This window comes from Dermacentor albipictus, chromosome 9 (assembly GCF_038994185.2).
Source record: "Dermacentor albipictus isolate Rhodes 1998 colony chromosome 9, USDA_Dalb.pri_finalv2, whole genome shotgun sequence".
In the NCBI taxonomy this organism is placed as follows: domain Eukaryota; kingdom Metazoa; phylum Arthropoda; class Arachnida; order Ixodida; family Ixodidae; genus Dermacentor; species Dermacentor albipictus.
The window spans coordinates 22580659-22605597 of NC_091829.1; the positions used below are offsets into that span (position 1 = coordinate 22580659).

Below are 24939 nucleotides of genomic sequence, written 5' to 3' on the forward strand. Positions count from 1 at the left end.
ATGTCTGTCCCATGTAAGCGAAGCGCTCTTAGTTTTGGAGAACGGTGCACTGAAACACAACACGTTGTATGCAGAACGTGCAGGACCCGTCATTTACATATTATGCGACGTGTCCTTAGTTATCGGGTCGTTTACTTTTTTTTTTTTTTGCAGCTGTCTAGATCTTCCAAAGTGGCGCCTTTCACAACTGAGAGAAAGGGTCTTCTGCAGTATCTACGATATATTGGGTGTCCAAGCTAGAATTAGCCAAGCTACTGAACGAAAAAAAAAATATTCAAACGAGATGGCGCACGATTTTAAAACCTATGGTTTTCGGTCGTCAGAGGTCTCACGACCGAACACCATATATAGGACTTATACTTGCATCTTGCACCATGGTTCTTTTTTTTTTCGTTGAATAGCTTCGTTGTTAGCCGGGACAATCTGTATATGCCCGATGACGTCAATTGCCCATTTCTAATTGATTAGTAGTTCAGAGTGCCTTTTTTTTTAAGTTATATCCGAAATGCAACCGATCTTGCTACTACCGAAATACCCCGTGCTGACAATTCGGTGCGTTGAAATTGCTTGCCACTATGTCCATGCTTCATAAACCATGTGAGTGAACTAGGAACACGTGTAGCGCACAAGCTTTAGTCAAACGCCACAGTAGATCGGGGCTGATAGGATATGTGTTGGATATGTGTTGGATGTGTTTGATATGCGTTTGATATGTGTTGGATATGCGTTTGATATGTGTTTGATATGTGTTGGATATGTGTTTGATATGCGTTGAGCGTGACGAAAGGTTTCAGGATGCCTCGTCCGAATTTGGCACTATATAAGCCGAAACAGGCCTATGACGCCAAGGTGCACCTCCGCAGTCGATACAGGTAAAATGAAACAAACATCAACGTGTGGGAGTGATGCTAAAAAAGCTTCGTTTCAAAAGAAATCGACGGATGCAGCAAACTCAGTCACAGTGAAACCTTCAATACGGTCCGCAGCGCTTGTCTACGTCGTCCTTTTTTGTCCTCCGTCTATGTATGCGCTGTAAGTGACGATTGATACCATGGAATACCAACTAGCCCGTACTCACACCTTGCCACAGGATAAAGACGGCGAGAACTATTCTCATTGCAACCGCGCAGCACAACTGAAGAATCAAGATATTTCTCTCAATTTGCAGCTTAGCGCCCGCATGTACAAACCATGCAGATGCTCCTTTCGATGACCTAGAACAACGCCGTTCTGAATATAGCGCGCCTTAAATTAAACGGCCTTTAGCGAGAACCGGAGTCCACGTAACTTTACGAGTGGTTCTTTATTTTTCTTTTCATTCCGCCTCTCTCTGAATGTGACCTCTTTATTCCAATCACCTGCCCACGCTCGGCGTCCAGAAAGAAATTGGCCGCGACGAAAGGGCGGACCAGAAACCGCGAGAAAGCCGATAAGCAAACCCGCGTCCCGAAATGCCCACACGCGTGCCGGTGGGGTAAAGATCGATCTAGTATCTACGTATGGCCTCGGCCTGCAGGTCCACTTTACTCGAGGAAACAAGAAGAAAGAAAGAAGAAAAAAAAAAAGAGACAGAGAGAGCAAAAAAGAAAGCAAGAAACATCTTATGCATGTCCTCTGTGCACGCACGGCATAAAACATGCACGGCAGGGTAAAACAAAAAACAGAAAAACGAGGTGATGGAGAGATCCAGATTACGCGCCACGCGACCAAGAAACATCTGTCCCATGTGTAACACGAGCCCGGCGGTCCGAAGATGAACAAGCGGGAGGACGCGCGACCCGCAGGACGAGAGTTGGAAACGCACCAGAAAACTTAAAAGATAGAAGGAAACCTGTACGCGTACCACTTCTGCAGGCGCAGAGCGATTATGCATCGAGATAGCGAATGGAAAGAAGAGAGAGAGAGATGCCCTTGAAACGGTACGACACCTGCGATCGCAAGGTCGCGCAAACACTGCAGGAGATACGTAACCGCTCCTGCATCGGTCCTGCTTCGAAAGCACCCTAGAAGATGCCGGACTTGTCAGAACCGCAATGTGTTAATGTTTCAATCTGTTCACTGCTTTTGAGACACACTTGCGGGTGCATTACGATGAAGAGGCACGATGGGATTAGTGCACGATTTCGGAGCAGCACGTGGTAGGCGCGTGGCAAAACCACGCGACAGGCCCGTGGTAGAACTGCTTGGAACTGCGTTAGGATCACGTGATAGAATTGTGCCAGAACGGCGTGATAGGCACGTGATCCGCACGTGAACGACACTTGGTAGAATTGACGTACAGTCACGTGGCAGACACGGGACAAAGACAAGTGATTACGCGGTAGAACGGTGTCATAACCACGCGATTGAACCACCTGGTAGACACCTGGTATAAACACCGGACAGAACCCCGTGATAGAGTCACGTGGGCGAGATGGGGTCGAACCACGTGGTAGACGCGCGGTATAACCGTGGTAGAGTCAGGTGGTCGACACCGGATAGAATCACGTGATGGACACGTAGTAGAGCCACGTGACAGACGCCTACTAGAACCACGTGACAGACAAAGAAACATGCCTTTGCTCACTCTGATTCTTATCGGGATCGTTCGGCTTTAACGTTTCGCATTCATTGCAACTTGAGAGTTTTCATTCAACTGATTCCAGCGGAAGAAAGTCGAAGATATGCGAACTACTTCACTAAGCTGTAGTGTAGCATCAGAACAAGTGTCGATGAGAGTGCTGGTGCGAACTACACAAAGAGCAGATTGGGTGAGGGAACAAACGCGAGTTAATGACATCTTAGTTGAAATCAAGAAAAAGAAATGGGCATGGGCAGGACACGTAATGAGGAAGGAAGATAACCGATGGTCATTAAGGGTTACGGACTGGATTCCAAGGGAAGGGAAGCGTAGCAGGGGGCGGCAGAAAGTTAGGTGGGCGGATGAGATTAAGAAGTTTGCAGGGACGACATGGCCACGATTAGTACATGACCGGGGTTGTTGGAGAAGTACGGGAGAGGCCTTTGCCCTGCAGTGGGCGTAACGAAGCTGATGATGACGATGACACAATGCCGGAAACTGGGCTGTTTGCGAATTTCAAGTATTCTTGCGCTAATGTGATAGTCCGATGACGCGGACACGATCACGGGAAACCCGAACTTTCGCTACGTCCTGCTTACTCGTGTTTGTCCCTGTCATATGTGTAACTACTCTAGCGCTAGAATGACAGCCAGCAAAACACGTAACTACGCAAGGATACATAACGACAGAAAAAAAAAAGAAAGGCGCAGGACAAAGCGTAGATCTTGTCGTGCACTCTCGTTCAGCACATCAGAATTTCTTCTGAGACGTGCAAGACGTCTCCTGAAGCAGCAAAAATAACTGTTCAGCGCAACGCCAGTCTCTTCATCAGCTCCTGCGATAACTTGCAAATAATAATAATAATAATAAAAAAAATAAAAGAAACTAAACTGTGGCGTTCTACATGCCAAAACCACGGCACTATAATGAGGTAGGCCACAACGGGAGACTGCGGAATAATTTTCTACACCCCATGAATTTTTTTAACGTGCACCTAAATATAAGCACACGGGCGACTTTGCATTTCGTCCGCCGTCGAAATGCGGCCACCGCATGCGGGACCGAACCCGCCACCTCGAGCTGAGCAGCGCAGCACAACTTCCACGTCGAAGTAACTGCCGTATACGCGTCCGTACACAGAACACGTTATTTCGAGTAAAGTTTTTTTTAAACCGCGGCGTACAATATCATTCCCGCAGGAAGGTATAAGCGCATGCCCCACTCACCGCGTCTGACCTTTCGCTGCTCTAACTTTACTTTTTTTTTTTTAGGAGTGAACCCACTCACTACAATTGGAGTGAAACGCCGGCCAGCTTGAACCTCATTTCCATTTCCGCTCTGAACGACGAGGAGGGAAGGAGCGGCTAACTACTGGAAAAGGGGAGGGGGGGGGGGGCACGCGCGTACGGATTGCGCGACCGGGTTTGCGCCCATGCAAATGTCGCGCCCTTTAACGCGAAACTTTTACGCGTAGCCTCCAAACCTTCTCCTCCGCCCATCACCTACACCAGCGACTCGCACCCGCCGCCCGCGGTGTGCATTACACGCAAGCCCGCGATAGCAGCCGCATATCGAGCAAGCGCGTGTGTCGCACCTGCATGTGCTCGCACGCGGTGCGAGCCGCGCCGCCACTTCGCCCCGAACGCCTTTCAGCTTCGAGCGAGCCAGCCGGTGGGCCTACACGCCACCGGGCGCGCGCGCCCACCCTGCAATCTTTAGTAAAGAGCGCGTTTAGTATTCACGCCGAGTCGGTCGTCCTCCCCTCCGTCGGGACGGCTATCATCTCCCGCCACGCTTGACCCCCGCCCGGCGCGCCATCTGGATTACGGGAGGCCCACGTCGCGGGCAGAACCGGCTGGCCAAATAGTGGAGCTGTTGCAGCAGTGAGAATTCTTTCTACGTACAGTCGCGGACAGAATAAAATGGACCACGGGATCTCCGAAAACGTTCAAATCCCGAGCAGCCTGTAGCAGTAACCAGTAAAACTGCCCACGACAACGTTGTTAGCATATTCTAGTTGAGGTCCAAAATGCAAATACCAGATTGCGTTGTGAGGTTGCAGAGATATTCAGCTTTTTCTTAGATTTCATGGTCCATATTATTCTGTCCGCGACTGTACGTTTTTGCACGATTGTTCTCTTCTTGGTTTGTCGGTTTGCTTTGCTTTGAGCGAATTTGTTTGCTTGTTCGACGCGACTCAGTCCGAGCAGCATTGCGCGGTTGATCCCGCTGCGCTCTCTCTTTCTCTCTCTCTCTCACACACACACACACACACACACACACGCATATATATATATATATATATATATATATATATATATATATACGAGGGCCGTTTTTTTTTCAACCTCCGATAGGCTATAAATAAAAGACAAGTTCATCTAAAACAATAATTTTAATACCAAAAGATTAGTACAGTAACGGTTACTTTTCGACATAATCACCGAAGAGATTGAGGCATTTGTCATATCTGTGGACAAGCTTTGTAATACCCTCTTCAAAAAAAGTTGCCGCCAACAATTCAAGTAGTCCTTGACGTTGGTTTGAAGGTCGCCATTGGTTTGAAAGCGCTTCCCACCAAGCCACGTCTTCAGTCCAGGAAAAAGATGAAAGTCACAGGGTGCTAAGTCTTGACTGTATGGCGGATGATCGAAAATGTCCCATCCAAATTGTTCGAGAAGCCATTGAGTTGCTCCAGCAGTGTGTGGACGGGCATTGTCATGGATCGGAACAACTCCAGCGGTGAGCTTTCCTCTTCGTTTGTTCTGAATGGCTCTACGCAAACGTCATAAAGTTTCAGAATAAACAGCTGCAGTGATTGTCGTTCCGGGCTCCATAAACTCCACAAGCAACACACCTTGTTGATCCCAAAACACAGTAGCCATGGTCTTTTTGTTGTTGAAGGTTTTTTTGAATTTCTTTGGTTTGTTTGGTGAATTTGAATGCATCCATTGTTGTGATTGTCGTTTTGTTTCCGGTGTGTCGTATTGAATCCGGGTTTCATCCCCAGTCACGATTGATTTCAAAAGGTTGTCTCCTTCATCCTGATAACGCTCAAGGAACTCCAAAGCTGACGCCATTCGTCGAGTTTTGTGGCCGTCCGTCAACATTTTTGGGACCCAACGCGCACAAAGTTTTTTGTAGTGTAACCGTTCAGTAACAATAGAGTACAAAACAGACCTTGAAACTTCTTGAAATTCGGTAGATGGAGCAGTAATGGTGAATCTGCGGTTTTCTTTAACCATTCTGTCAACTCGTTGAACCAGGTCATCTGAAACGACAGATTTGTGTCCTTGGCCCCCTTCATCATGCACATCATTACGTCCAAAAATTTTAAATTTTTTTAAAATTTCGGCACCATTCACGCATAACACCATCACTCATGAAGTTTTCCCCATACACTCGACTCATTTTCCGATGGATTTCTGCAGCACCATAGCCTTCAGCCTGTAGAAAACGAATAACACTTCACATTTCACACTTGGCGGGAGCAACAATAATGGCAGCCATGTTTACGTGGCTGTAGCACAATGCCGACTGACGCCTGAATGTCAACAATGGCGGAGTGTGTAGTGCGAGAGCTGCACAGTTGCCTACAGCGCATGTCCGCTTTCTGCTGCCCGCGTAGCCACTGCACGGGGCGATCGGAGGTTGAAAAAAAAACGGCCCTCGTATATATATATATATATATATATATATATATATATATATATATATATATATATATATATATATATATATATATATGACGTATTTCCATTCTATTAATTTGTCGACAGGAATAACGAAGAACAATCCAATAGTGAAAAAGCGTGCAGCTCTGTGTCATCCAGGGTAATGCATTCTGTGACAGGTCGGCAGTTTTCAATCGGTCTTCAATCTGGTCTTTTGTTTCTTGAGCCTGACGGGTGCTTGGCAGTTTTAGGCACAAATGGTGCACGTTCTTTCAAAAGTGGCTCGGCACAACAACGCGGAGTAATCATGAGTTAGAATAGATCGAACGAAACCCGATTTTACGAAGTTCCCTATGTAGCGAAGGAATTCCCACTCCCCAGCAAGTACCTATAACGTTCAATGTTGTCATCAACCCGAATTAACGAATCTACCTAGCATTAAACCCGAGAGAACGAATCTTTACAAGAAATAAATGAGTAAAAAAATGCTGTGATTTTTTTTTTTCTAATTTGACGCAGACGGGTTTTTCTTCGAACGTGCGCTCTGACGCTATCGCGTTAAAACATTTAGTCACCCTAGTGACGGCCCTAGCTTTATTTTGAAGAGGCTGCACGCCGCGCCCATGCATGGAACAACGAACTCGGCAGTCGCTAGCGTTCTTACGTACAAGATGGCGCTAGAGGTGATAATAATAATATTTGGGGTTTTACGTGCCAAAACCACTTTCTGATTATGAGGCACGCCGTAGTGGAGGACTCCGGAAATTTCGACCACCTGGGGTTCTTTAACGTGCACCTAAATCTAAGTACAAGGGTGTTATCGCATTTCGCCCCCATCGAAATGCGGCCGCCGTGGCCGGGATTCGATCCCGCGACCTCGTGCTCAGCAGCCCAACACCATAGCCACTGAGCAACCACGGCGGGTGATGGCGCTAGAGGTGGCGTAGGTTGGGCCGCCCTCGCGGATTTTTTACAGGCGTATAGGCGTGGTGGGTTAGCGGCAAATACAATGCCGCGGTACCTTTTGAGTGTCGCTGCGTTACAATTTTAGATTTCGAAGGGCCCAAAAAATCCCTTACTCGATTTTACGAAGTTCCCGATTTAACGAAATAATTCGAGCGTGGTCATCACTTCGTTAAATCGAGTTCCAACTGTACCACACTTCGCTGTCACGCGTTTTCGGACCAAATTTTGGAGTTGCGTTCGCTGCTGAAGGCAGTAATCGCAGCTCGCTAAACGGGCCACACTTTTTTGTGGTAAACGAGAAAAGAACGCAATTTACACGACGCTCCGTGCTGATCAGTTTCGGATAGCAAAACCTAAGACTTTATATGACGTCACTGATTAGCGCGTGCCAAAGGCCACCACGATGCTGTTGTATCACGTTGCTTCAACTTTATCGGCTAATCGAATTTCATACTGTTGACCTTGAGTCCTCAACGACGGATAAAGTTCTCTGAAAAAAAAAATGGGGTTAAACGCGCTTTGCTGGCAAAGCTGCTCCCGCTATAGTCAACGCGGCTTACGTGATCTTCCCGGCAGCACAGCGTCGTAAAACTTACAAGGCAGTTATACTGAGACACGGCGCACCGACTGCTCCGCCAAACTGACAGAGGCACAAGGAGGACGCTAAACACAGGTTTCTGTTGCTATCTAACGCGTCGTATACCGACCTTTTCGGCAGTGCCGTCGTAAAATGTTGACGCCGCAGTTTTATCAAGTAAGCGAACGTTTTCTTACGCGTACGCGTAAGAGTCGCTCAGAACGCGCAACGTAATCGTCTGTTCAGCTGCCCAGTAAACAGACGGCACAGAGAAGCCCGCACGTAGTTGCAGTTTCTATCGCTAGTCAACTGATCGTTACGCGACCTTTTCGGCAGTCCCGGCATTCGGGTTGTAGGTATATATCGAGCGACCGCCTCGTTTGAGCGCGCAACTTCGTAGGGTGAACGGATCGCACGAACAGTTCACTCGAGAAAGGAGGACTAGGTGCCACGCACCGGGATGGAGCAGTGTACGTACGGAAAGGAACAGACGACATCGAAACGGGGTTGCACGGATCGCCCCCTATCGGAATCACCGGGCAACGGGTCTCGCACGCGTTCCATACGTGATCGCGCTCGAGGTGGTCGGGTGCACAACGCAAGCGCCGTGCAACACAGTTATCGCAGTGTTCCATCATTCTTTTTCTTTTTTATTCGAACACGCACGAGAGAGAGAGCGAGAAACATTGCGGGCACGAAAGCAACAGATTCGCTTCCCCGATCTCCGCCGTCGATGACGCCGTCGCGACGCCCATCTCGACTTTGCATCGCCAGGCCGGTAAAGATTGCCGCGCGACTGCTGCGAGGGTCGACAGCACTTGGCGTGGAAGCGTTCTTTTGCGTGCGTATTTATGTTATGCGATACGTTTTCGCGGTCAATCCGCGGGTTCCTTCTACATCTGAACCTCGGAGCATTTCAGGGAAAACAGAAACGCGGGCGCAGCGATATGCAGAAGCAAAAGCCGTCGACGAGGGAGAAACGGGTCGGCACGTCGTCTCCTTCGGAGACACTTTTGCGCGGCGACAAGCGCGGAAACACTCGCAAGGCCCGGGACTGTCGCCTTTTTGACGTTGGCCTTTGCGTTCCCTTTGTTTCACGTAAAATTAAACGTACACGTTGCTTGCATGCATCAAACGTGTTATGCCGCAGGGACTTGAGCAGAATAATAAAAAAATGTCTATACGTGGCAAGAAACAGCCAAGCTTCCCTCGCGCGTGTCTGTCTTTATGTGTATGTTCGTGCGCGCGTGTCCGCGCGCCATTACCTATGTATTTAGGAGCGTGTTTGTGCGGGTGTCTTCAACACCTCACGTTGGCATCTTAGTACACTGAAAGCGTAGCACGACTTGAGAGTTATCTTCTAGAGTAACGTCCAGGCGAACACAAACGTTAACGAACTTTTTCGAGGCTAGCCCATGCTCAGAGGGCCGCGGGACCACGTGGGTCTGGGCCTCCGACAGCGAAGAGCGCCGATGGTGAATCTGCCGGGCAAAGGCGAGCACGCGTACCTCAGACTCTATAAAAGAGAGGGATGCCGATGAGAGAGAGAGAGAGCGGCCCGCGAGGAATGTACGCGATCCGAAACAAGGCTGCAGAATGGCATGTCCCCAGCGATCGCACGTGCGAACGGCCCAAATTGCGCGTGAAACAGAAACAGGGATCCAAGGGGTCCCCCACGAAGCTCGAGTTCAAAGTTGAAAGCCAGCGCTGTATGTATTTACACGTCTCGCTTTGTCCTGTTGCTGTGCGCTTGAAGTTATAACCCTCTCAAAGAGCCTCAGGTGGCCGGTCGGCTCGGAAGTGCCGAGTTCCAGGTTGTGGCCATCAACGACAGTTTGCAGGACCGACCGTACAGTGGATCCGAGCCCCGGTTATCTGGCTCGCGATCGTACTGCACCCATCTACCACATTCCTGGTGCCGCGATGTCGTTGTTATAGCGACACGTGTGGTGCGAATTGTATGCAAATTTCCGCAAGCTTTAGCATCGCAGCGACCATAGCCGTGTGACCCAGGCGCTACAGCGTGGCTTACGCGTCTGTGCTCGTAGTCACCAGCGCGCACACTCGCCCGCTTTGGTGCATAGCGGTCGGCGCCACGTTCTCGTGGCACCATTTGAATATTTAATCGATGTTCTAAAATAGGTTGAGTGCATTGTGGCTCGGAACGTTTCTTGTCGGGTGATTTCGGTATCTTGAGCATATCGAGGTAAGGGCTTAATAATATTAAGTTTATTTCGTTTCATTGAGGATACAAACCTAGGAAGGCATACAAAAGACGCTGCACCACCGGTCTAAGGCCCTTCCCTTGCAGTGAAGAAAATATGATAAAAAAATCGTGGCGAATGAACATATCGCAGCAGTGACACCTGCTGCATTTTAATGATCACATATTGACAGGTGCATTTAGAAATTTCAAAATACATATTAACATACAAATAGACCTAAAATTAAGCATCGACATAGTGAATAAGTAGACGAACCACCTTAGAAACTAAGGTACAATGATTGAATAAGATAGAAACAAAGATAGAAACTCAAATACGATGCCGTGAGCACACTTCTCACCACGATGCAGAGTGTAGTTTTTACATGCGAGCTGAAGAATTAAGCATTTTAAATGCGAGCTTTTGGACTAGCGTGATTCGGTCCGTGGTCTGTCAGGCTGACAATAGGCATGTCAAAAGTCGCAGGCACTGTGCGCGACTACATTGTAATATAATTTAAACCCTAAAAAGTGAAAAAAGGGTGTAAATGTGTCTATAAGTCACAACCTTAGGGTGTTATCTATATGACGGACACCCTAAGGGTGTGAGCTAGACACATTTACACCCCTTTTCACCTTTTAGAGTGTAAATTATTTTACAGTGTATGCAAATGACTTGACTCTTTCAACCATTTTACCCGACGATCTTATAGTTATGAGGACGTACCTGGCACATCCTTGGTCGCGAAGCTCTTGAGTGGGATGGGCCCAACCGCCGGCTGTCTGCTGGTGCACTGTTCCCTGTGAACAAGGAGGACGGCCAACACCGAATGAACAGCACAGAAATAAAAGCTGAGCCAGAACTTAGCAACTGCTAACTCAATCTAAGTGTGCCATAGCATACTTAGACTGCGACGATTGTGACGTTTCGACGGCTGCACACGCCGTTTGTCGCGGGCGACCTTCCACACTCTCATACGTCAAAGTGACGTATATCAAAGTGACGTCATCACATACGTAATGTACAATCGGCGTGGGATGCGTTGTTTTGACGTAATCTAAGCACCGCAATTAGTGGCACCAAATTGAAGGGCCTGGGAGAACGCAACAGCCCCGTTCAGTAGCCCGCATACTAAGTATACTGCCACCACGATTAACTACGGCTGCCTTACGGGAGAGCCTGTATTAGGCAAACCAGAAAGTGCATTAAAAAACAAAAAAAAAACAAAAAGAGTGATTAGGCTAAAGATTCTCCAAATCCTCGAGTTTCACCGAAACAGCTCATTCACCCAGGCTTCAAAACCAGCGAAGTTATTCATGCTAAGATCACCTCGCAATGCCCCAAAACAGGAGAGCTGTGACGTCGAAGAATACAGCCCGCCTTCACCTAAACAATGCACTCGCCCGTAAGTCAACCAATGTGCCGTAAGTCAACACAAAACAAAAAAGACGTGTACATGTTCGCCTTGGTTCGGTGCTCTACTATAGTTCGCGATATGCCTATAGAGATATAACGAGATTAAGTGATACGAGTTACTTCGCAATTGCCTTCATTCTTCCTAAGCTCTTTAGTGATAGCTGGCCGTCAGTTTGTTCAGTTTATTTCCGCGTCATCGAATACAACAAAGCATCCAAAGCTCATTACACGCTCGACAAGAACAGAAGCGCTGCGAGATGACGTGCATAATTGAAACCGTCGTGAAAAGAAAACGCCGCGCGATCCCTTTCTCGTAGAAAGGAATCGCGCATCTTGTATGCCTAAACCCTCTTAGCATTTTCTTTTCTTTCTGCGGCATGCGGGACTTCTCGAATAACCAAGCACGCGCTCGCTGTAGCTGACGCCCTCCCGGCTTCTTCGAGACCCCCCCCCCCCCCCTCCATAAGCTGCGCGTGCGCGCAACTATATTTAAGTCACACCGTGACGTCACGGCAGCCGCAGGTGTGCCGCCGATTGCCCCGATGCGCAGCGTCGGCGGCTCGGCCTCGTTAGGGGCTCATTATTAAAGCAGCGGCTGGCGACGCGCGGTCTATTTTAATGCGAGACCGAACGCCATTGTTCCGCACCACCGCCACCAGGTTGCGCGCGCGGCGGCGGCGAGCCCCCCGCGTAACCTCCTGCGCGAGTTGCGTGCAGCGCAGCCTTAACTAATCGCGCAGCGATTTCAAGTGACAAGCATACGACGTGTACTGTATAAGACGCCGGGAGCGATGAAGGAAACACGGGCGATGGCCTCCTACACCAGTTGCATGCAGCGCAGCCTTAACTAATCGCGCAGCGATTTGAAGTGACAAGCATACGACGTGTACTGTGTAAGACGCTGATGAAGGAAACGCGGGCGATGGCCCCCTGCACCAGTTGCGTGCAGCGCAGCCTTAACTAATGGCGAAGCGATTTCGAGTGACAAGCATACGACGTGTACTGTATAAGACGCCGGGAGTGATGAAGGAAACACGGGCGATGACCCCCTGCACCAGTTGCGTGCAGCGCAGCGCGGCGTGACGATAACTGATCGCGCAACAATGTCAAGTGACAAGCATATACGACGTGTACTGCGTAAGACGCCGGGAGTGATGAAGCAGACACGGGCGATGTGCTACACTCACAGCTGTAAGGTTTAGTCGAAGAGGTGAAACACTTGTGTACGCAAAAGAATGCCGGGTACGTAGATACAAGAAAAAAACGCAAGAAGAACAACAAGGAAACGAGAGAAACACGAACTCACAGCGCTATCACGCGACACCTGTGAAGGTGATTCCATGTTGGTACAGCGATGTACGGGACCCTGACTTACACATGTGCCGAGGTAATAATGTACGAAGTGTACGAAGTGAGCACATCCCTTGTGCTCGTGTCACCAAGGCGATCAACGATCGCCGGGCGACAATAATCGAGTGACAATCGTTTCTTTATAGAAGCGGCGTCTGAGGTCATCGAGCGTGAACAGCGCAAGGGCCGACACGAGGACGAAAACGTGCGCGTGAAAAGCGCTTGTGCCGCTTAAATTTTGAAATTTTACGTGCCGAAACCACTTTCTGATTACGAGGCACGCCGTAGTGGAGGAGTTCGGAAATTTCGACCACCTGGGGTTCTTTAACGTGCACCTAGATCTAAGTACACGGGTGTTTTCGCATTTCGCCCCCATAGAAATGCGGCCGCCGTGGTCGGGATTCGATCCCGCGACCTCGTGCTCAGCAGCCCAACACCATAGCCACTGAGCAACCACGGCGGGTGCCTTGTGCCACTTCGCCTCGTACCTCTTGCGCTGTCATCACTCAATATGGGTTACCAAGTATCCAAGTCGAGACCCTTGATTAGCCACCTTGGTTTAGGCTAATCGGTACATATTGTCCTCGGGTTGCTAACTTGCCATGGACCGCGAAAATTGGGCCAAACAGCGCACTGTTTCTGCTTCCTCTGAATATACGTGTTCCCTTTCGCGAAACTAATCGAAATATATGTCACGGGGCACCATTCTGCATGGACAACGTTGAATTCCGCAATATTGTCACATTCGTCATCCTGCCAACACTGGTTGGCCCACGGGGCCGCTATACGGTTTCTCTGATTGGCTGAGCGCACTAATGCGACGTAATTTAAAGATGTCCCTATTAAAGGTGATGTCCCGATACACGCCCCTAGCGACTGGGCTCCCCCATATAGAAGCGAAGACCAACATCGAAGGCCACGCCCTTGTTGACTGTGTGCGCCAGAAGCGATGGCGGAGCCGGGAACACGTCATAGACGCCAAGGTGTCCTATACGCGATCCTCTGCCGCGGACTTTGAAGTCAACTTCACGAAATATTCACGCGCGTCCCCGCAGCTCCCGAACAGCACGAGCCGTCACTGTCAGCAATGGACCCGCCGTGGTTGCTCAGTGGCTATGGTGTTAGGCTGCTGAGCACGAGGTCGCGGGATCGAATCCCGGCCACGGCGGCCGCATTTCGATGGGGGCGAAATGCGAAAACACCCGTGTACTTAGATTTAGGTGCACGTTAAAGAACCCCAGGAGGTCAAAATTTCCGGAGTCCTCCACTACGGCGTGCCTCATAATCAGAAAGTGGTTTTGGCACGTAAAACCCCATAATTTAATTTTTTTACTGTCAGCAATGTGAATCGACCGATCGGTCGTGCCCCTGAACACACAAGCCTGACACGTGGCAAACGAAGCGCCGCTGCAATCGAGGCACCCTATCCAGGCGCTTGCGAGATGCCGAAGGGACATCATTTATATAGACTACTTTTACGGAAGCTTCGGAACACCGCCATCGTCGGATGTTAGCGGGAGCGTTTTCTTTAGCTATGAGAGATGGTGTATGCGGATATTACGGTGGGGTCACCTGCGTGAAAATGGTTCCACAGACGCTTTCAGTATTTCATGATCGAGCTAGAGGCGGCGGTGAGCAGCATCGTTTTGCACCTCCTCCAAAGTCCACGTTAGGCTTCCTTAGCACGCGTCGATTTCCACAAGGTGCCACATAATATGAGTCGCGAGGGACGTAATCAAATCGTGTAAGTTTTCTTTGTTACAAGGAAGTAACAGCCTCACTGGGACGGGTTGTTACGTTGAGCATGGCCTTTGAGATCGGAGGGAGACAGAGCGCACCGTCCGATCTCGGAGGCAATGCGTTGAGCATCTCGACGACTGGGCTGCTTCCTCGTAAATGCCAGCAGAGGACGGCACCGCACCTCCTGCCACAGATGTTTAGGGAGAGCGGAATACGAGAAAAACCTAAATTTGCCGGCCACCCATGCATCCATCATCAAATGGAGAAGTTCATTGAATGCCTTTATGCATTCCAGTAAAAACTGCAATAAATAAATTGATTGATCGAACCGCCACTTTCTTTATTTAAGTGTAAGATGGAGCTTCCAATCATTCAATTACGCATTCTGGTTTCTCGTAGAAGCAATGGCCACCTCATCGAGTAATTTAGCTCAAGGGATAGAATTGTGATACTTGCGACAGACGATTTTTTTATAAATTTCCTTAAGCAAAGAGAGAGAGAAAAAACTTGGTATATGTAGTGCAATGAGCATCATGCTCCGCCATGTTTGCTTCATCGAAACTAAATCACGCTTCGCAAGTTGGTCCGACCATGGCTTCGTAGAAACTACAACGGGCAGAACATCCGACGCTGCTTCACCCATGCTACAGCATCAAAACCGCGCCGCAGAAGTGCACCGTTTTCCTCCTCGAACACGCCGGCTGCCGCCGCCCGCTATGCCAGGCGCGTCGCAGCATCGCCGCTGCCATTACGCAAAAGAAAGTGCGCCCACCAGGGGGAGCGCGAAAGCAGACGAGGCGCACGCTTCAACAGATGGCCGCGGGAGGGCGCCGTCGGCGCTATCAGTGCTGGTACAATCGGCGCGCGCGATCTCGTTTTCACGGCGTGACATCGACGCGTGCGCGCCGTGTTAATTAGATTCACGCGGGCGATTAGTATTCCGTCCACGGCCAGACAGCAGTCCTCGCACACCCCCTTGCCCCCTCGACTCTAGCCCTTGAACTTTTCGCCTATCTTGGGATCGATTTCTTTCTTTTTTACACACGACCACCCCGACTACTGGCTCCGTAGCCGGACACTGCCACAACTTCCGCGCCAAGTGGAGGTCTATATAAGAGGAAAAGGTCGGCGTATAGTGGCCGCGCAGCACTGATTGCTGCGCCACCTTCCCGCCTTTTACGAAGTAATGGAACTTCCAGCTGACGAAACGAGTCGAGTTCAGGACACTGCAGCATCAGCAGCGTTCTCGGAGGCTTCCTTTGGAGTTCGGTTTCCTTTAAAAAAAAGTTATTTTGGCATTCTAAATGCATTCAGCTGTAAGTTCTGTACGGAGTGTTGCTACAGTGTCTGTGATACTGAGACAAATAAAAATTAGGGTTTGGCGGAAGCTCATCTTGTGGGGCATGAAACGCAGTTCTCAGCAGTGCCCGACACTCCCTGTTCCTCGTCGACTCTGCCCCTGAACGCTCTCTCTACTTTTGTATCAATTTTCGCTATGGAGGAAGGGCGTCTTGTTCGAGAATATATAGGCGTTTGCCAGGTGTATTGGAATAAAAGTAAAGTAAGGTTGCATATAATAATCACGTAAAGTTCACGCATATAGAGCGTGACACGACTATGTGTCACTCGGTATGTGCCCTTGTCTACGTGCCCCTATGTATCCGCCGCTTCGTATCTGCCGCTTTATGCATGGTATGTGCATGATCAGTTCCCTGCAGAATATTTACACGATCCATAAAAACCACTCGCCACGAAACCGCGAGTGCTTCGGCAGATGTCAGTATGCTTAAAATTGTTTTATTCGTCATTTATTATTGAGAACACATGGGTATGCCTCCCACTGGCGTTAGGGCGAACTCCAAACAGCTCGTTCAGGAAAAAAAAAATACACGTGAGCCGATGACAACACTAAATTTGTAAGTTACGACCCTGACGCAAAACCACAAAGATGACGAAAAATTCCGCAAGAACCCATCTCGCGACCACCACTGCCGACGTAATTGCTATTAGCAATCAGGGAATGTAGCGACAAACCGTACTGCTTAAGACATCTTTATTTGCAATTTGTAGCGGGGGAAGCAGGCTAAGAATGTTAACTGCATTAATATATGCACTGTAAGTTGTGTCACAGCGCCACAGCAGACTACAATAAGCACACCTTCGGAAGCCACAAAGAAAGCTTACCGAACGCGGCCTCCCAAATGCGACTAGTTTTAACCCACAGGCAATGTAGAATCATATCTGATTTCGAATTAGCTACGCCTCTATTGCATAGGCCTCTTTTGCAGGCGTAAAACTTTCGTTCACTGCCAGCTAGAAAAATGGACGTTCTCGCTTTTATGGGGTGGATATGTATTAGTGGACTACGCTTGCAGCAGTTGAAGAGCGCCGTGAGACAGGTTCAACACCGGCACATACCGAAAAGTGTCTAAAGTGCCCAAAGAATGCTAACCGCATCCGTATAAATTCCGAATTATTACGTGCAGCACGTTTTCACACAAATGCACCGAATCCTTGTGCTCTATATTTTTACTTTGTGGCGAATGGCATTTGGACGTGCACTTGGTCTGGAGTCCACTGAACTTAAAATGACTGACAACTGGCCAGAATGTGTTGAGACGTCGATGGAAATGGTATGACCATGATTTATAGTGATGGGAATCCAGCACTTTGGTCGCGATTTAAGTAGGACTTATAATTTTAAATTGTCAAGAGAAAGTATTAAAAAAAATCAGTAAGTGGCGCGACCTGGTGACGAAGCCTCAGTACTTCGGATGTATGTGAGACTACCGTACGTAAGTCGGCTGTTATTAAGCGCAGCATACTTGTTGCTTTACATTGCAGTTCGTGTATTATTAAACTCTCGTGCTTTATTCTGCGCAAGCGGAGTGGACCGGCAGAGCGGGCAGCGATGTTCTTTGCATCGCGGCACTCGTGCGGGCTTTTGTAGGAGTGCGAGAGTTTGCGAGTTGGTAACCAGAGTTCTGGCATATCCTACCCCTTAGCTTGTCTTGGCTCATAAAAGAAAGAAAAAAATGGCTGTGGCTTAGCTAAGGTTAAGCCCAGGATGCGAATCATACTAGCCTTTATTTTAGTTGTTGAACCACTGTTTAGCCTGGTGAACTGCTGTTGCTTGGCTATATTTGGTTCGGCTAGACGAAGAAACAACTCATGCAGGCGAGCGCACGAGCTGAGACCCGGCTATGTAGCTACGCGGCCGCAAGCGAGCGCACGAGTTGAGCCTCCGCTTTTGCAGCTGTTATGACGTCATATGGTAGCTACGCGGCCGCGCGCGGCGCAGCAAGGAAGAGCGTGGTTGTGCGGCTAGTATGCTTCGCATAAAAAGCCTGGCGCATGCAGCCAGCAAAAGCACGGCCTTCGAGATCTGTAGAAGAACGGCAGATTGTGCGAGTTGGTGGCTTTGCATATTGCTTTTAAAAAACAGCGCCGCCGACGTAGGACAAAGAACGAGAATGAGGACACCCATGCACGGCGCCTGAGTGCGTCCCCGTTCTTTTCGTCCCGTGTCGGTAGCCCTGTTTTTAGGTAACTTCGAAATCAGTTTCCTTAATTGGTGGGAGCCGCTGCTGGTGCGTAGGTTCGGACACCACCTATTATTGTAAATATAATTCAACGCTTCATAAAACGTGAACCGCGAGAACATCGGCTTAATAGACAAAATGTTACCTTCGTATGGCTAGAGCCGCCCTTGTCGTCTGCTTCCCACCAGTGCCAGTAATCGCTACCGCACTCACCTATCCACTGTTATTTCCAGCACATCTCTTGAGCACAACGGCATCCTCAAAGCAGATCGGAAAATTCAGATTAAAAAAAAAGATTCCGACGATTACCATACTCCCTAGTGCAAAATTTGAGCGCAGCTTTATATGCGTTTTCATTTCACATGCCGACCACAGTGTTTATTGATGCATTTGCCCCCCTCTCCCCCCCTCTTGTGTAATACCGTGAAAGGGGTCCTTTGAGGAACAATAAGTTATGATGATGATGATGATGTCAGAATTTGAGACCGATATCACCGCACCGACTGGCAGTGGACCAGTGCCACCAGCACCTTCGCAGAGGCAGGGGCAGTATGGGAACGTCGGCATGATGAGCGGCATCGTAGCCAGTTGTTGATGACGAACGACAATGAAGGCGCGAGCTATATATCGAGGTAAAGAATTTGAAACCGAAATAACCGCACCGAGTGGCACTGGGTCACTGCCGTCAGCGCCTTCGCAGAGGCAGGGGCAGTATGGCGACGCTAGGATGACGAGCGGCTTCAGAGGCAGCTGTGAAAGGCGACGACGAAGGCGCGAGCAGAGAGTGGCACGAGCGCGAGGGGCAGTATGGGAACGCTGGCACGATTAGCAGCATCGGAGAAAGCCTTGGTCGAAAGGGTCGCTCCTCGTGAGGGGCCATCCTAGGACTCGGGCCTGCCGAATCATAACTGAGCAGAATCTCAATAAGCTTGTTACCACCACCTATGAAGCCTTCCTCTATGGATATACGCTTTATGGGGCCAGCTGTGGAAGAGGACAACGACGAACGCGCGCGCAGTGGCGCGTTCGCGCGGTTACGGCGAGGGACGCCAACGGGCCAGCTGCGGTAGGCGACGACAAAAGCGGGATTAGTGGCACGCGTGCGTTCGCGTGGTTACGCCGACGCTCAACCCAGCAGCACTCTAGAAATGAACCACAGCGTTTGCCGCGCCTCCAGTGTATGATTGGACACTTACCCCCGTATTCAGAGATGTGTCTTAACTTGAAACTCATGCTTGACTTGATATAAATGACGCCTGGTGCGAACGTGCCCAAGACGCTCATTGCGTTTCTTTTGGTGCGTTCACGATAGGTGTTTCTTAAATTGAAGTCAAGCATTGCCTTCAAGTTAAGATGCATTTCTGAATACGTGGGTAAGACCAGTAAGCGTTCCGCTGCAGCAAAAAAAAAAGAACGGGTACTATAAAATTAGCACCATATTAAATATCACCGCCCAAGCCCTCCGCGCACATGGTTAACAAGCGAAGCTGAAACGTGTGACCCGGGTGTTTATCACTGTGTTGACCCCGACGGTTCATTAAACGACAGCCTGGTAGGCTGCCGGGTCCTCGGCAAGCAATTGCTGCTTGCGCTCGGCTACGAGCCCGTTATTGTGCCAAAGCTGCAGCGTCGGCGCGGCGTAGTAGACGAGCCCGCTCCCGGCTGTGCTCGCCGCGTTGCTGATCGAAAGCTGCCTGCTCCTCGGGAGTACGTATGACGCACGGCCTACCCATTTCGCAGCCCGAGAGAAACTGCTGCGCGCGCGCTCGGCTGCGACGGAGAGCTAAGACGTCACTACTGGCGCAGCCAATCACGCCTTTTTTTTTTTCGTGCATGCGCATGGGGCTGCGTCGGGGGAGTTTTCGGCGTACAGGCGACGGACGGCCGGACGAATCGGGTAAACATATACAGCTTCGCTGTAAAACGGCGCAACCGACACAGGACAAAGAACGAGAATGCCGGGGGGGGGGGTGCACACGACGCTGAACTTGCAACTGCGTTTATTCGAAAAACTTGTTTGCTTTTAAAGCCATACATAAAGCGTGCGCGCATGCTCATTTTCAATAAAGAGCCCTTATCATTTCCAATCATTGCCTCGTGGTCACACGTATGATTATCTATATACGTTGTTCACCCATATTTAAAAAGCCCATTTCCTTGGAAGATAATGCTACGGTAGGCTAACACGGCCACTAGCTGTCCACGATATATGAAACGCCACCGCCGCATCTCCCATACTGCTATCAGCGCGAACAAGCAGTATTTTTGTGTCTACAAAGAACGGTATACACGCACACCTGAAACAGTGTTTTGCCAAGTCCGTAATTTCTTCTCGAAATATACCTTTCTTTGTAAACACAAAGAAACCAGGGTTCACAGAAAGTTAGAGGTCCGACTGTATAAGTGACACAACATGCATGGCTCTGTAATAAACCTCGTTACTTCCACTAATCTTGCAGATGAATTGTGGCGACTAATTTCCTGAATGTTTGCGAAGAACAGCTAAACAATAGTGCAGACGTAAACCATTTGGCCACCGACGTAAACCTTTTACATAAGGCTTTTGGGAGAAATGTGCGATACCAGTTGAAAAGTGATAGCTACGTCTTCCAAAGCACGCCCTTCTAAAGACACACGGGCCACGTGACCAAGAGACCGCACATAATGCGATGCCAAGAAAGACGCGCTGCAGGTCCCTGTAGATGTTGGTGTTTTACCATAACAGCTCGCGGACTTAAAGGTACTGTCTAACGTTTTAACGCGACAGCGTTAAGGAGCTCGTGTCCCAGAAAAGCCTGTGTCGGCGGCGTTGGCCGTGAGCGATAAATCCCAGCAGGAACTTTATGAATAAAAAACAACTTGTAAGATTGGCTGGGTGGGAATCGAACCAGGGTCTCCGGAGTGTGAGAAGGAGACGCTACCACTGAGCCACGAGTTCGATGCTTCAAAGCGGTACAAAAGCGCCTCTAGCTAATGCGGTGTTGCCTTAGAAACGAGCTGTTTCTAAGGCTCAGGCGTGCGTCGCTTGCTCAGACGCACATTTCGTTGCCACGCCAAACGATGCGTTGCTCGACGCTCACCGCGTCTGATGCGGGGCGCGTAGTCGCTGCGCCGTAGCCCATTGTCTTACACCCCTTGGCGGGTCGACGGGAACGCTGTCGCGTTCCACTCTTGAAGGCGAAGCCTAAGCGTCCTCCAATTTTTTTCAAGGACCTTCTATTTCGTAGCGCAATAAATAAATGTGCGTGATAGTCTATCAAACGATGCGCACGCATGCTAAAGCAGTTGTAGTGTATTATTTAAGCACCTAGACCCTATCGCAGCGTCTAAAAATAAAGAGTGCACATCATGGATGCGCAGGATCTGTCACGACACTGGTTCGCCCTTGAATGCCAGCGCCATCCATTGCCCCAAGTCAGAACTGACCAGAAAGGAACAACGATTTATGTATTGAAAATTAAAGCACTGTTTATGTTTAGGCTACTGAAAATAATCGGAACAGCAGAGAGACAAAACAACGCCACTCTTACGGGCTAACTTTCGTTTCAATTCGCTTAAAGCAGCGCGTATAGCTTTTGTGTGGCGGGCAGTTCAAACTTGACATTCGTTATCGTTAGCGATAACTTGCCCAGTACTTAAACGTGTGTATTCAGCAATAATGATCTTAGTGCCGACGTTGTAGTGCCGTCTGCACAGCGTACACAGTGGCTATGCGAAGGTCATCTTTGTACTTCCATTTTGACTGTCGGCCCATCACAACGCACAAGCCACCATCTGCCGACACCTCTCCCACGGTCAAAAATACCGGTGCACCAGGAAACGATACGAAGTTTCAACACATATATGACATATATATGTCAACGCATATAGACATATATATGTCTAGCATATATGCTAGACACCGCGGACGTCTCCACGCATTTCGATCGCTGTGCCTTCGACCAGAGGTATAGCACATGATGCTCTGTGACGTCAACTGACGCATTGACGCAAGCATGGCGGCGACAAAAAGAAAGCTCGGCTAAATCTTTACGATTTGAAATAGAAAATAAAGAATAAAAAGAGGTTGAAGGAGAAGACGACGGCAATCCCTTGGGCCAGCGGCAGCATTTCAATGGCTATCTTCCCGATCAATCATCTCTGCTAGTCATCATCTGTAAATAAACACACAATCAACTGTAACAATACCTTTAACCTATATGGTCAATGGCCACTGACACTCGACAAAGACCTTGCTGAGTGGTTGCACCTTGGGTTAAGCTAAAGCTACAATTACATAGCAATAAATCCCTTGAGACAAGCCCAAGTGTTACTTACGGCTAACTTCAATTTCAAACAAACAAACAAACAGCCACCACTAGGCGACTGTCATACCTCGACTGAGATCAAAGGCAGAGTTATGTAAAAAGGAGATACTCGAAGAATTAGAAGCATCAACGAAAAGTTTTTCATTGCCCGCACTTTCCTCATGCAACATTAGGTCACCACAAATGCATGACTGGGCAGTTATAAGCCTCAACAGTCTATCGAAGGGTTGAAAGACGCCTAGAAAACATCGGTTTACTAACCACGGTCATGTAAAAATTAATGCAGAGCACCTTAAAAGGCTGACAGGATCAAACGCTCATCTTATGATGGTGACTGCCTCGACATGGAATATTGGCTCGACATAAATATGAGGTCGGTAGCTAAACCGCTTAAGCCTCGTACAACCTCGTCCAAAAAGTTGAAGGGCGACCAACCTTGTCCTAACCACGGCCATACGATAACAACGTTTACTGCACAAACTCTTTAACCGCTAATACTGTTCATTAGTTTACAATGAGGCTTGTCTTCTATGCACGAAACATTGGCTTAACAGTGAATGCGAAGCCTTAAACTAAACAGTTTCAACATCGTACAATATTTAAAAGGGTTGAATTGAACCAACGCTGTCCCACCCACAGTCATATGAAAGTGACCCCTACTGTCGAAGTGCCTTAACAACTAACGCTATTGATCTACGTATGATGATGCTTGTATTCTGTACGTAACATTGGCTCGACGTAATTATGACGTCGAAAATTAAATAAATTTGAAATTCGTACAACCTTGCGAATGGTCGGCCGGCGATAACGCTCCGAACGCGGCCACACGAAAGCAATAATTGCAACCCGTATAATTTAGGAGCTAATCGTATTCATCGATGCCATCAGATTATTTCATGTCCACTGCAGTACGAAAACGATCTTTCAGCAGTCTTCAAAAAGCGGCTCTAAAACGTGGCGGCCATTACCTGTTTTCGGCTCCCCAAATACTTCCGGCGGATGCGGCCAGCAAAAGCATAGCCTCTGAGATCCGCTTCTGTTGTTACTCAGAGGCAACTGTCGCCGAGACGTGGATTCGTACAACCCTTATTACCCCTTTCTCGCGTCGCCCAACTTCACACTACACTTACAAATTTTGCTAATCTCACCACACAACCTAGCTCCGTCCCTGCCATCCTAGACAACGTATTCGTATCGAATCGTATTCAGATCAGTCCAATTCAATACGCCCCTATAAAAAATGTCCAGTAGAGAGAGAGAGAGAGAGAGAGAGAGAGAGAGGTACACCACCGAGAGGGAGAGACCAGGACCGTACCATGCTGTGGCACCGTGAGACTCTCCGTTCTGCTGCGGCTGTTGATGCTGTTGCTGCTGCTGTTGTTGCTGCTCGCTCCCACAGCCGAAGCATCCGAGGCAGAACATGGACGCCGATGGATCATGGCATACGTAGCGGGGCCTGTCACATCGCAACACGATGCCTGTTGTTTCTTTTTCTTTAGGCTCCTCTCGAATGCGGATAAAAGTTATAGCAACGCCCTGCACCATGTTCAGCAATGCTCGCTACGACGCTCCGCTGTGGACGAAGTTAAAAGTTTTCACTTCTTTTTCATCTTGCAACTCTTTCCTTTAAGGGCGCAACTGCTAAATGGTATACGGTGGTTAAAATTGGCCAGATGGCCAGGCGCCATCTGCTGCCGCCCGCCGCAGCTATTAACACGCTGTCAAATAGAAGACAACATTATCTTGACTGCAGTCTTTACTTCAGTGGCCTTTAAAGCCCAACGTATCATTTACGCTATGCCGAGTTTACCTTTACCGAGTCCTACCTTAACGTTCCCATTTAGGCACAGGAAACTTGACTCAGCCTCTAGCAGCGGTTTTAATACGCTGCAACGAAGTTTGAGTTGTGCAAAAGATATTTAAAAATTTTTAAGTTCTTGTAGTAATTAAGATTTTACTCATAGCATTCCATTGCTTTCTTGCGTGTGTAAATCTACCTTCCATTGCCACATTTAAACGTAAACATAGTTTCACTTTTCTTGCTGTAGCAGCGCGCTTGGCCATTACAGGTTTAAAATAAAAGTCGAGTCTTCCCATTTGAGACAGGTGGTATCCTCGCACTTACTATCATGCAGTCTTTGTCAAAAGTATACGGGCTACCTTGCCAGCGACCGCGAGGCTGACTAAATTCTGTTCAACAGATTTTCTCTGTTATGATATACGTTCCGACTCCCTGTGGAAGAAAATGAGCTACTTGCCTTAATTCTCACCATCCCGAGACCTGGAATGGCAGGAGCGGCGCGGGAACCGCACAACACACAGCCGAATGACACACACGGTGAATGCGCGGACAAGGCCCGTATACTGTTGACCAAAGGCTGCACCTACAGCGTCCACAGCTTGGAGCAACGTGAACGAGCACTGCTGTGTAAGGCTTCGTCTTCCAATTCCAAAAAAAAAAAAGAAAAAAGGGACGAAGAGGGGACATGGTACGAAACCAGGAGGGAGTGACGTGGTGCCGAAACGTCCGGAATCCACGAGCTATAGGCAACAAGGCCACGTGCGTAAGGATGACATTCCTTGACACCAGGACATGCGGATGT

The 24939-nt window shown here is 48.9% G+C and overlaps 1 protein-coding gene across 11 annotated transcripts in view; it reads right to left on the bottom strand.

Annotated features, from left to right (window-relative positions):
* The window catches only part of LOC135901959 (serine-rich adhesin for platelets-like), a 184422-nt gene that overhangs the window by 16943 nt on the left and 142540 nt on the right, over window positions 1-24939 (bottom strand). For 5 of the 11 annotated variants that reach the window (XM_065431816.2, XM_070525667.1, XM_070525669.1 and 2 more), the window contains one exon: window positions 10708-10781. Coding sequence is in view for 4 of the 11 variants with exons in the window: in XM_065431810.2 (XP_065287882.1) it covers window positions 10708-10781; window positions 23652-23758 (181 nt within the window). In the remaining 7 variants the exon portion in view is untranslated. Of the gene's footprint in view, window positions 1-8255; window positions 8380-10707; window positions 10782-10884; window positions 11288-11310; window positions 11373-11517; window positions 11564-11625; window positions 11806-23651; window positions 23793-24939 lie in introns of those variants that run through there. The other 6 variants (XM_065431810.2, XM_065431811.2, XM_070525666.1 and 3 more) reach the window with 6 other exon arrangements.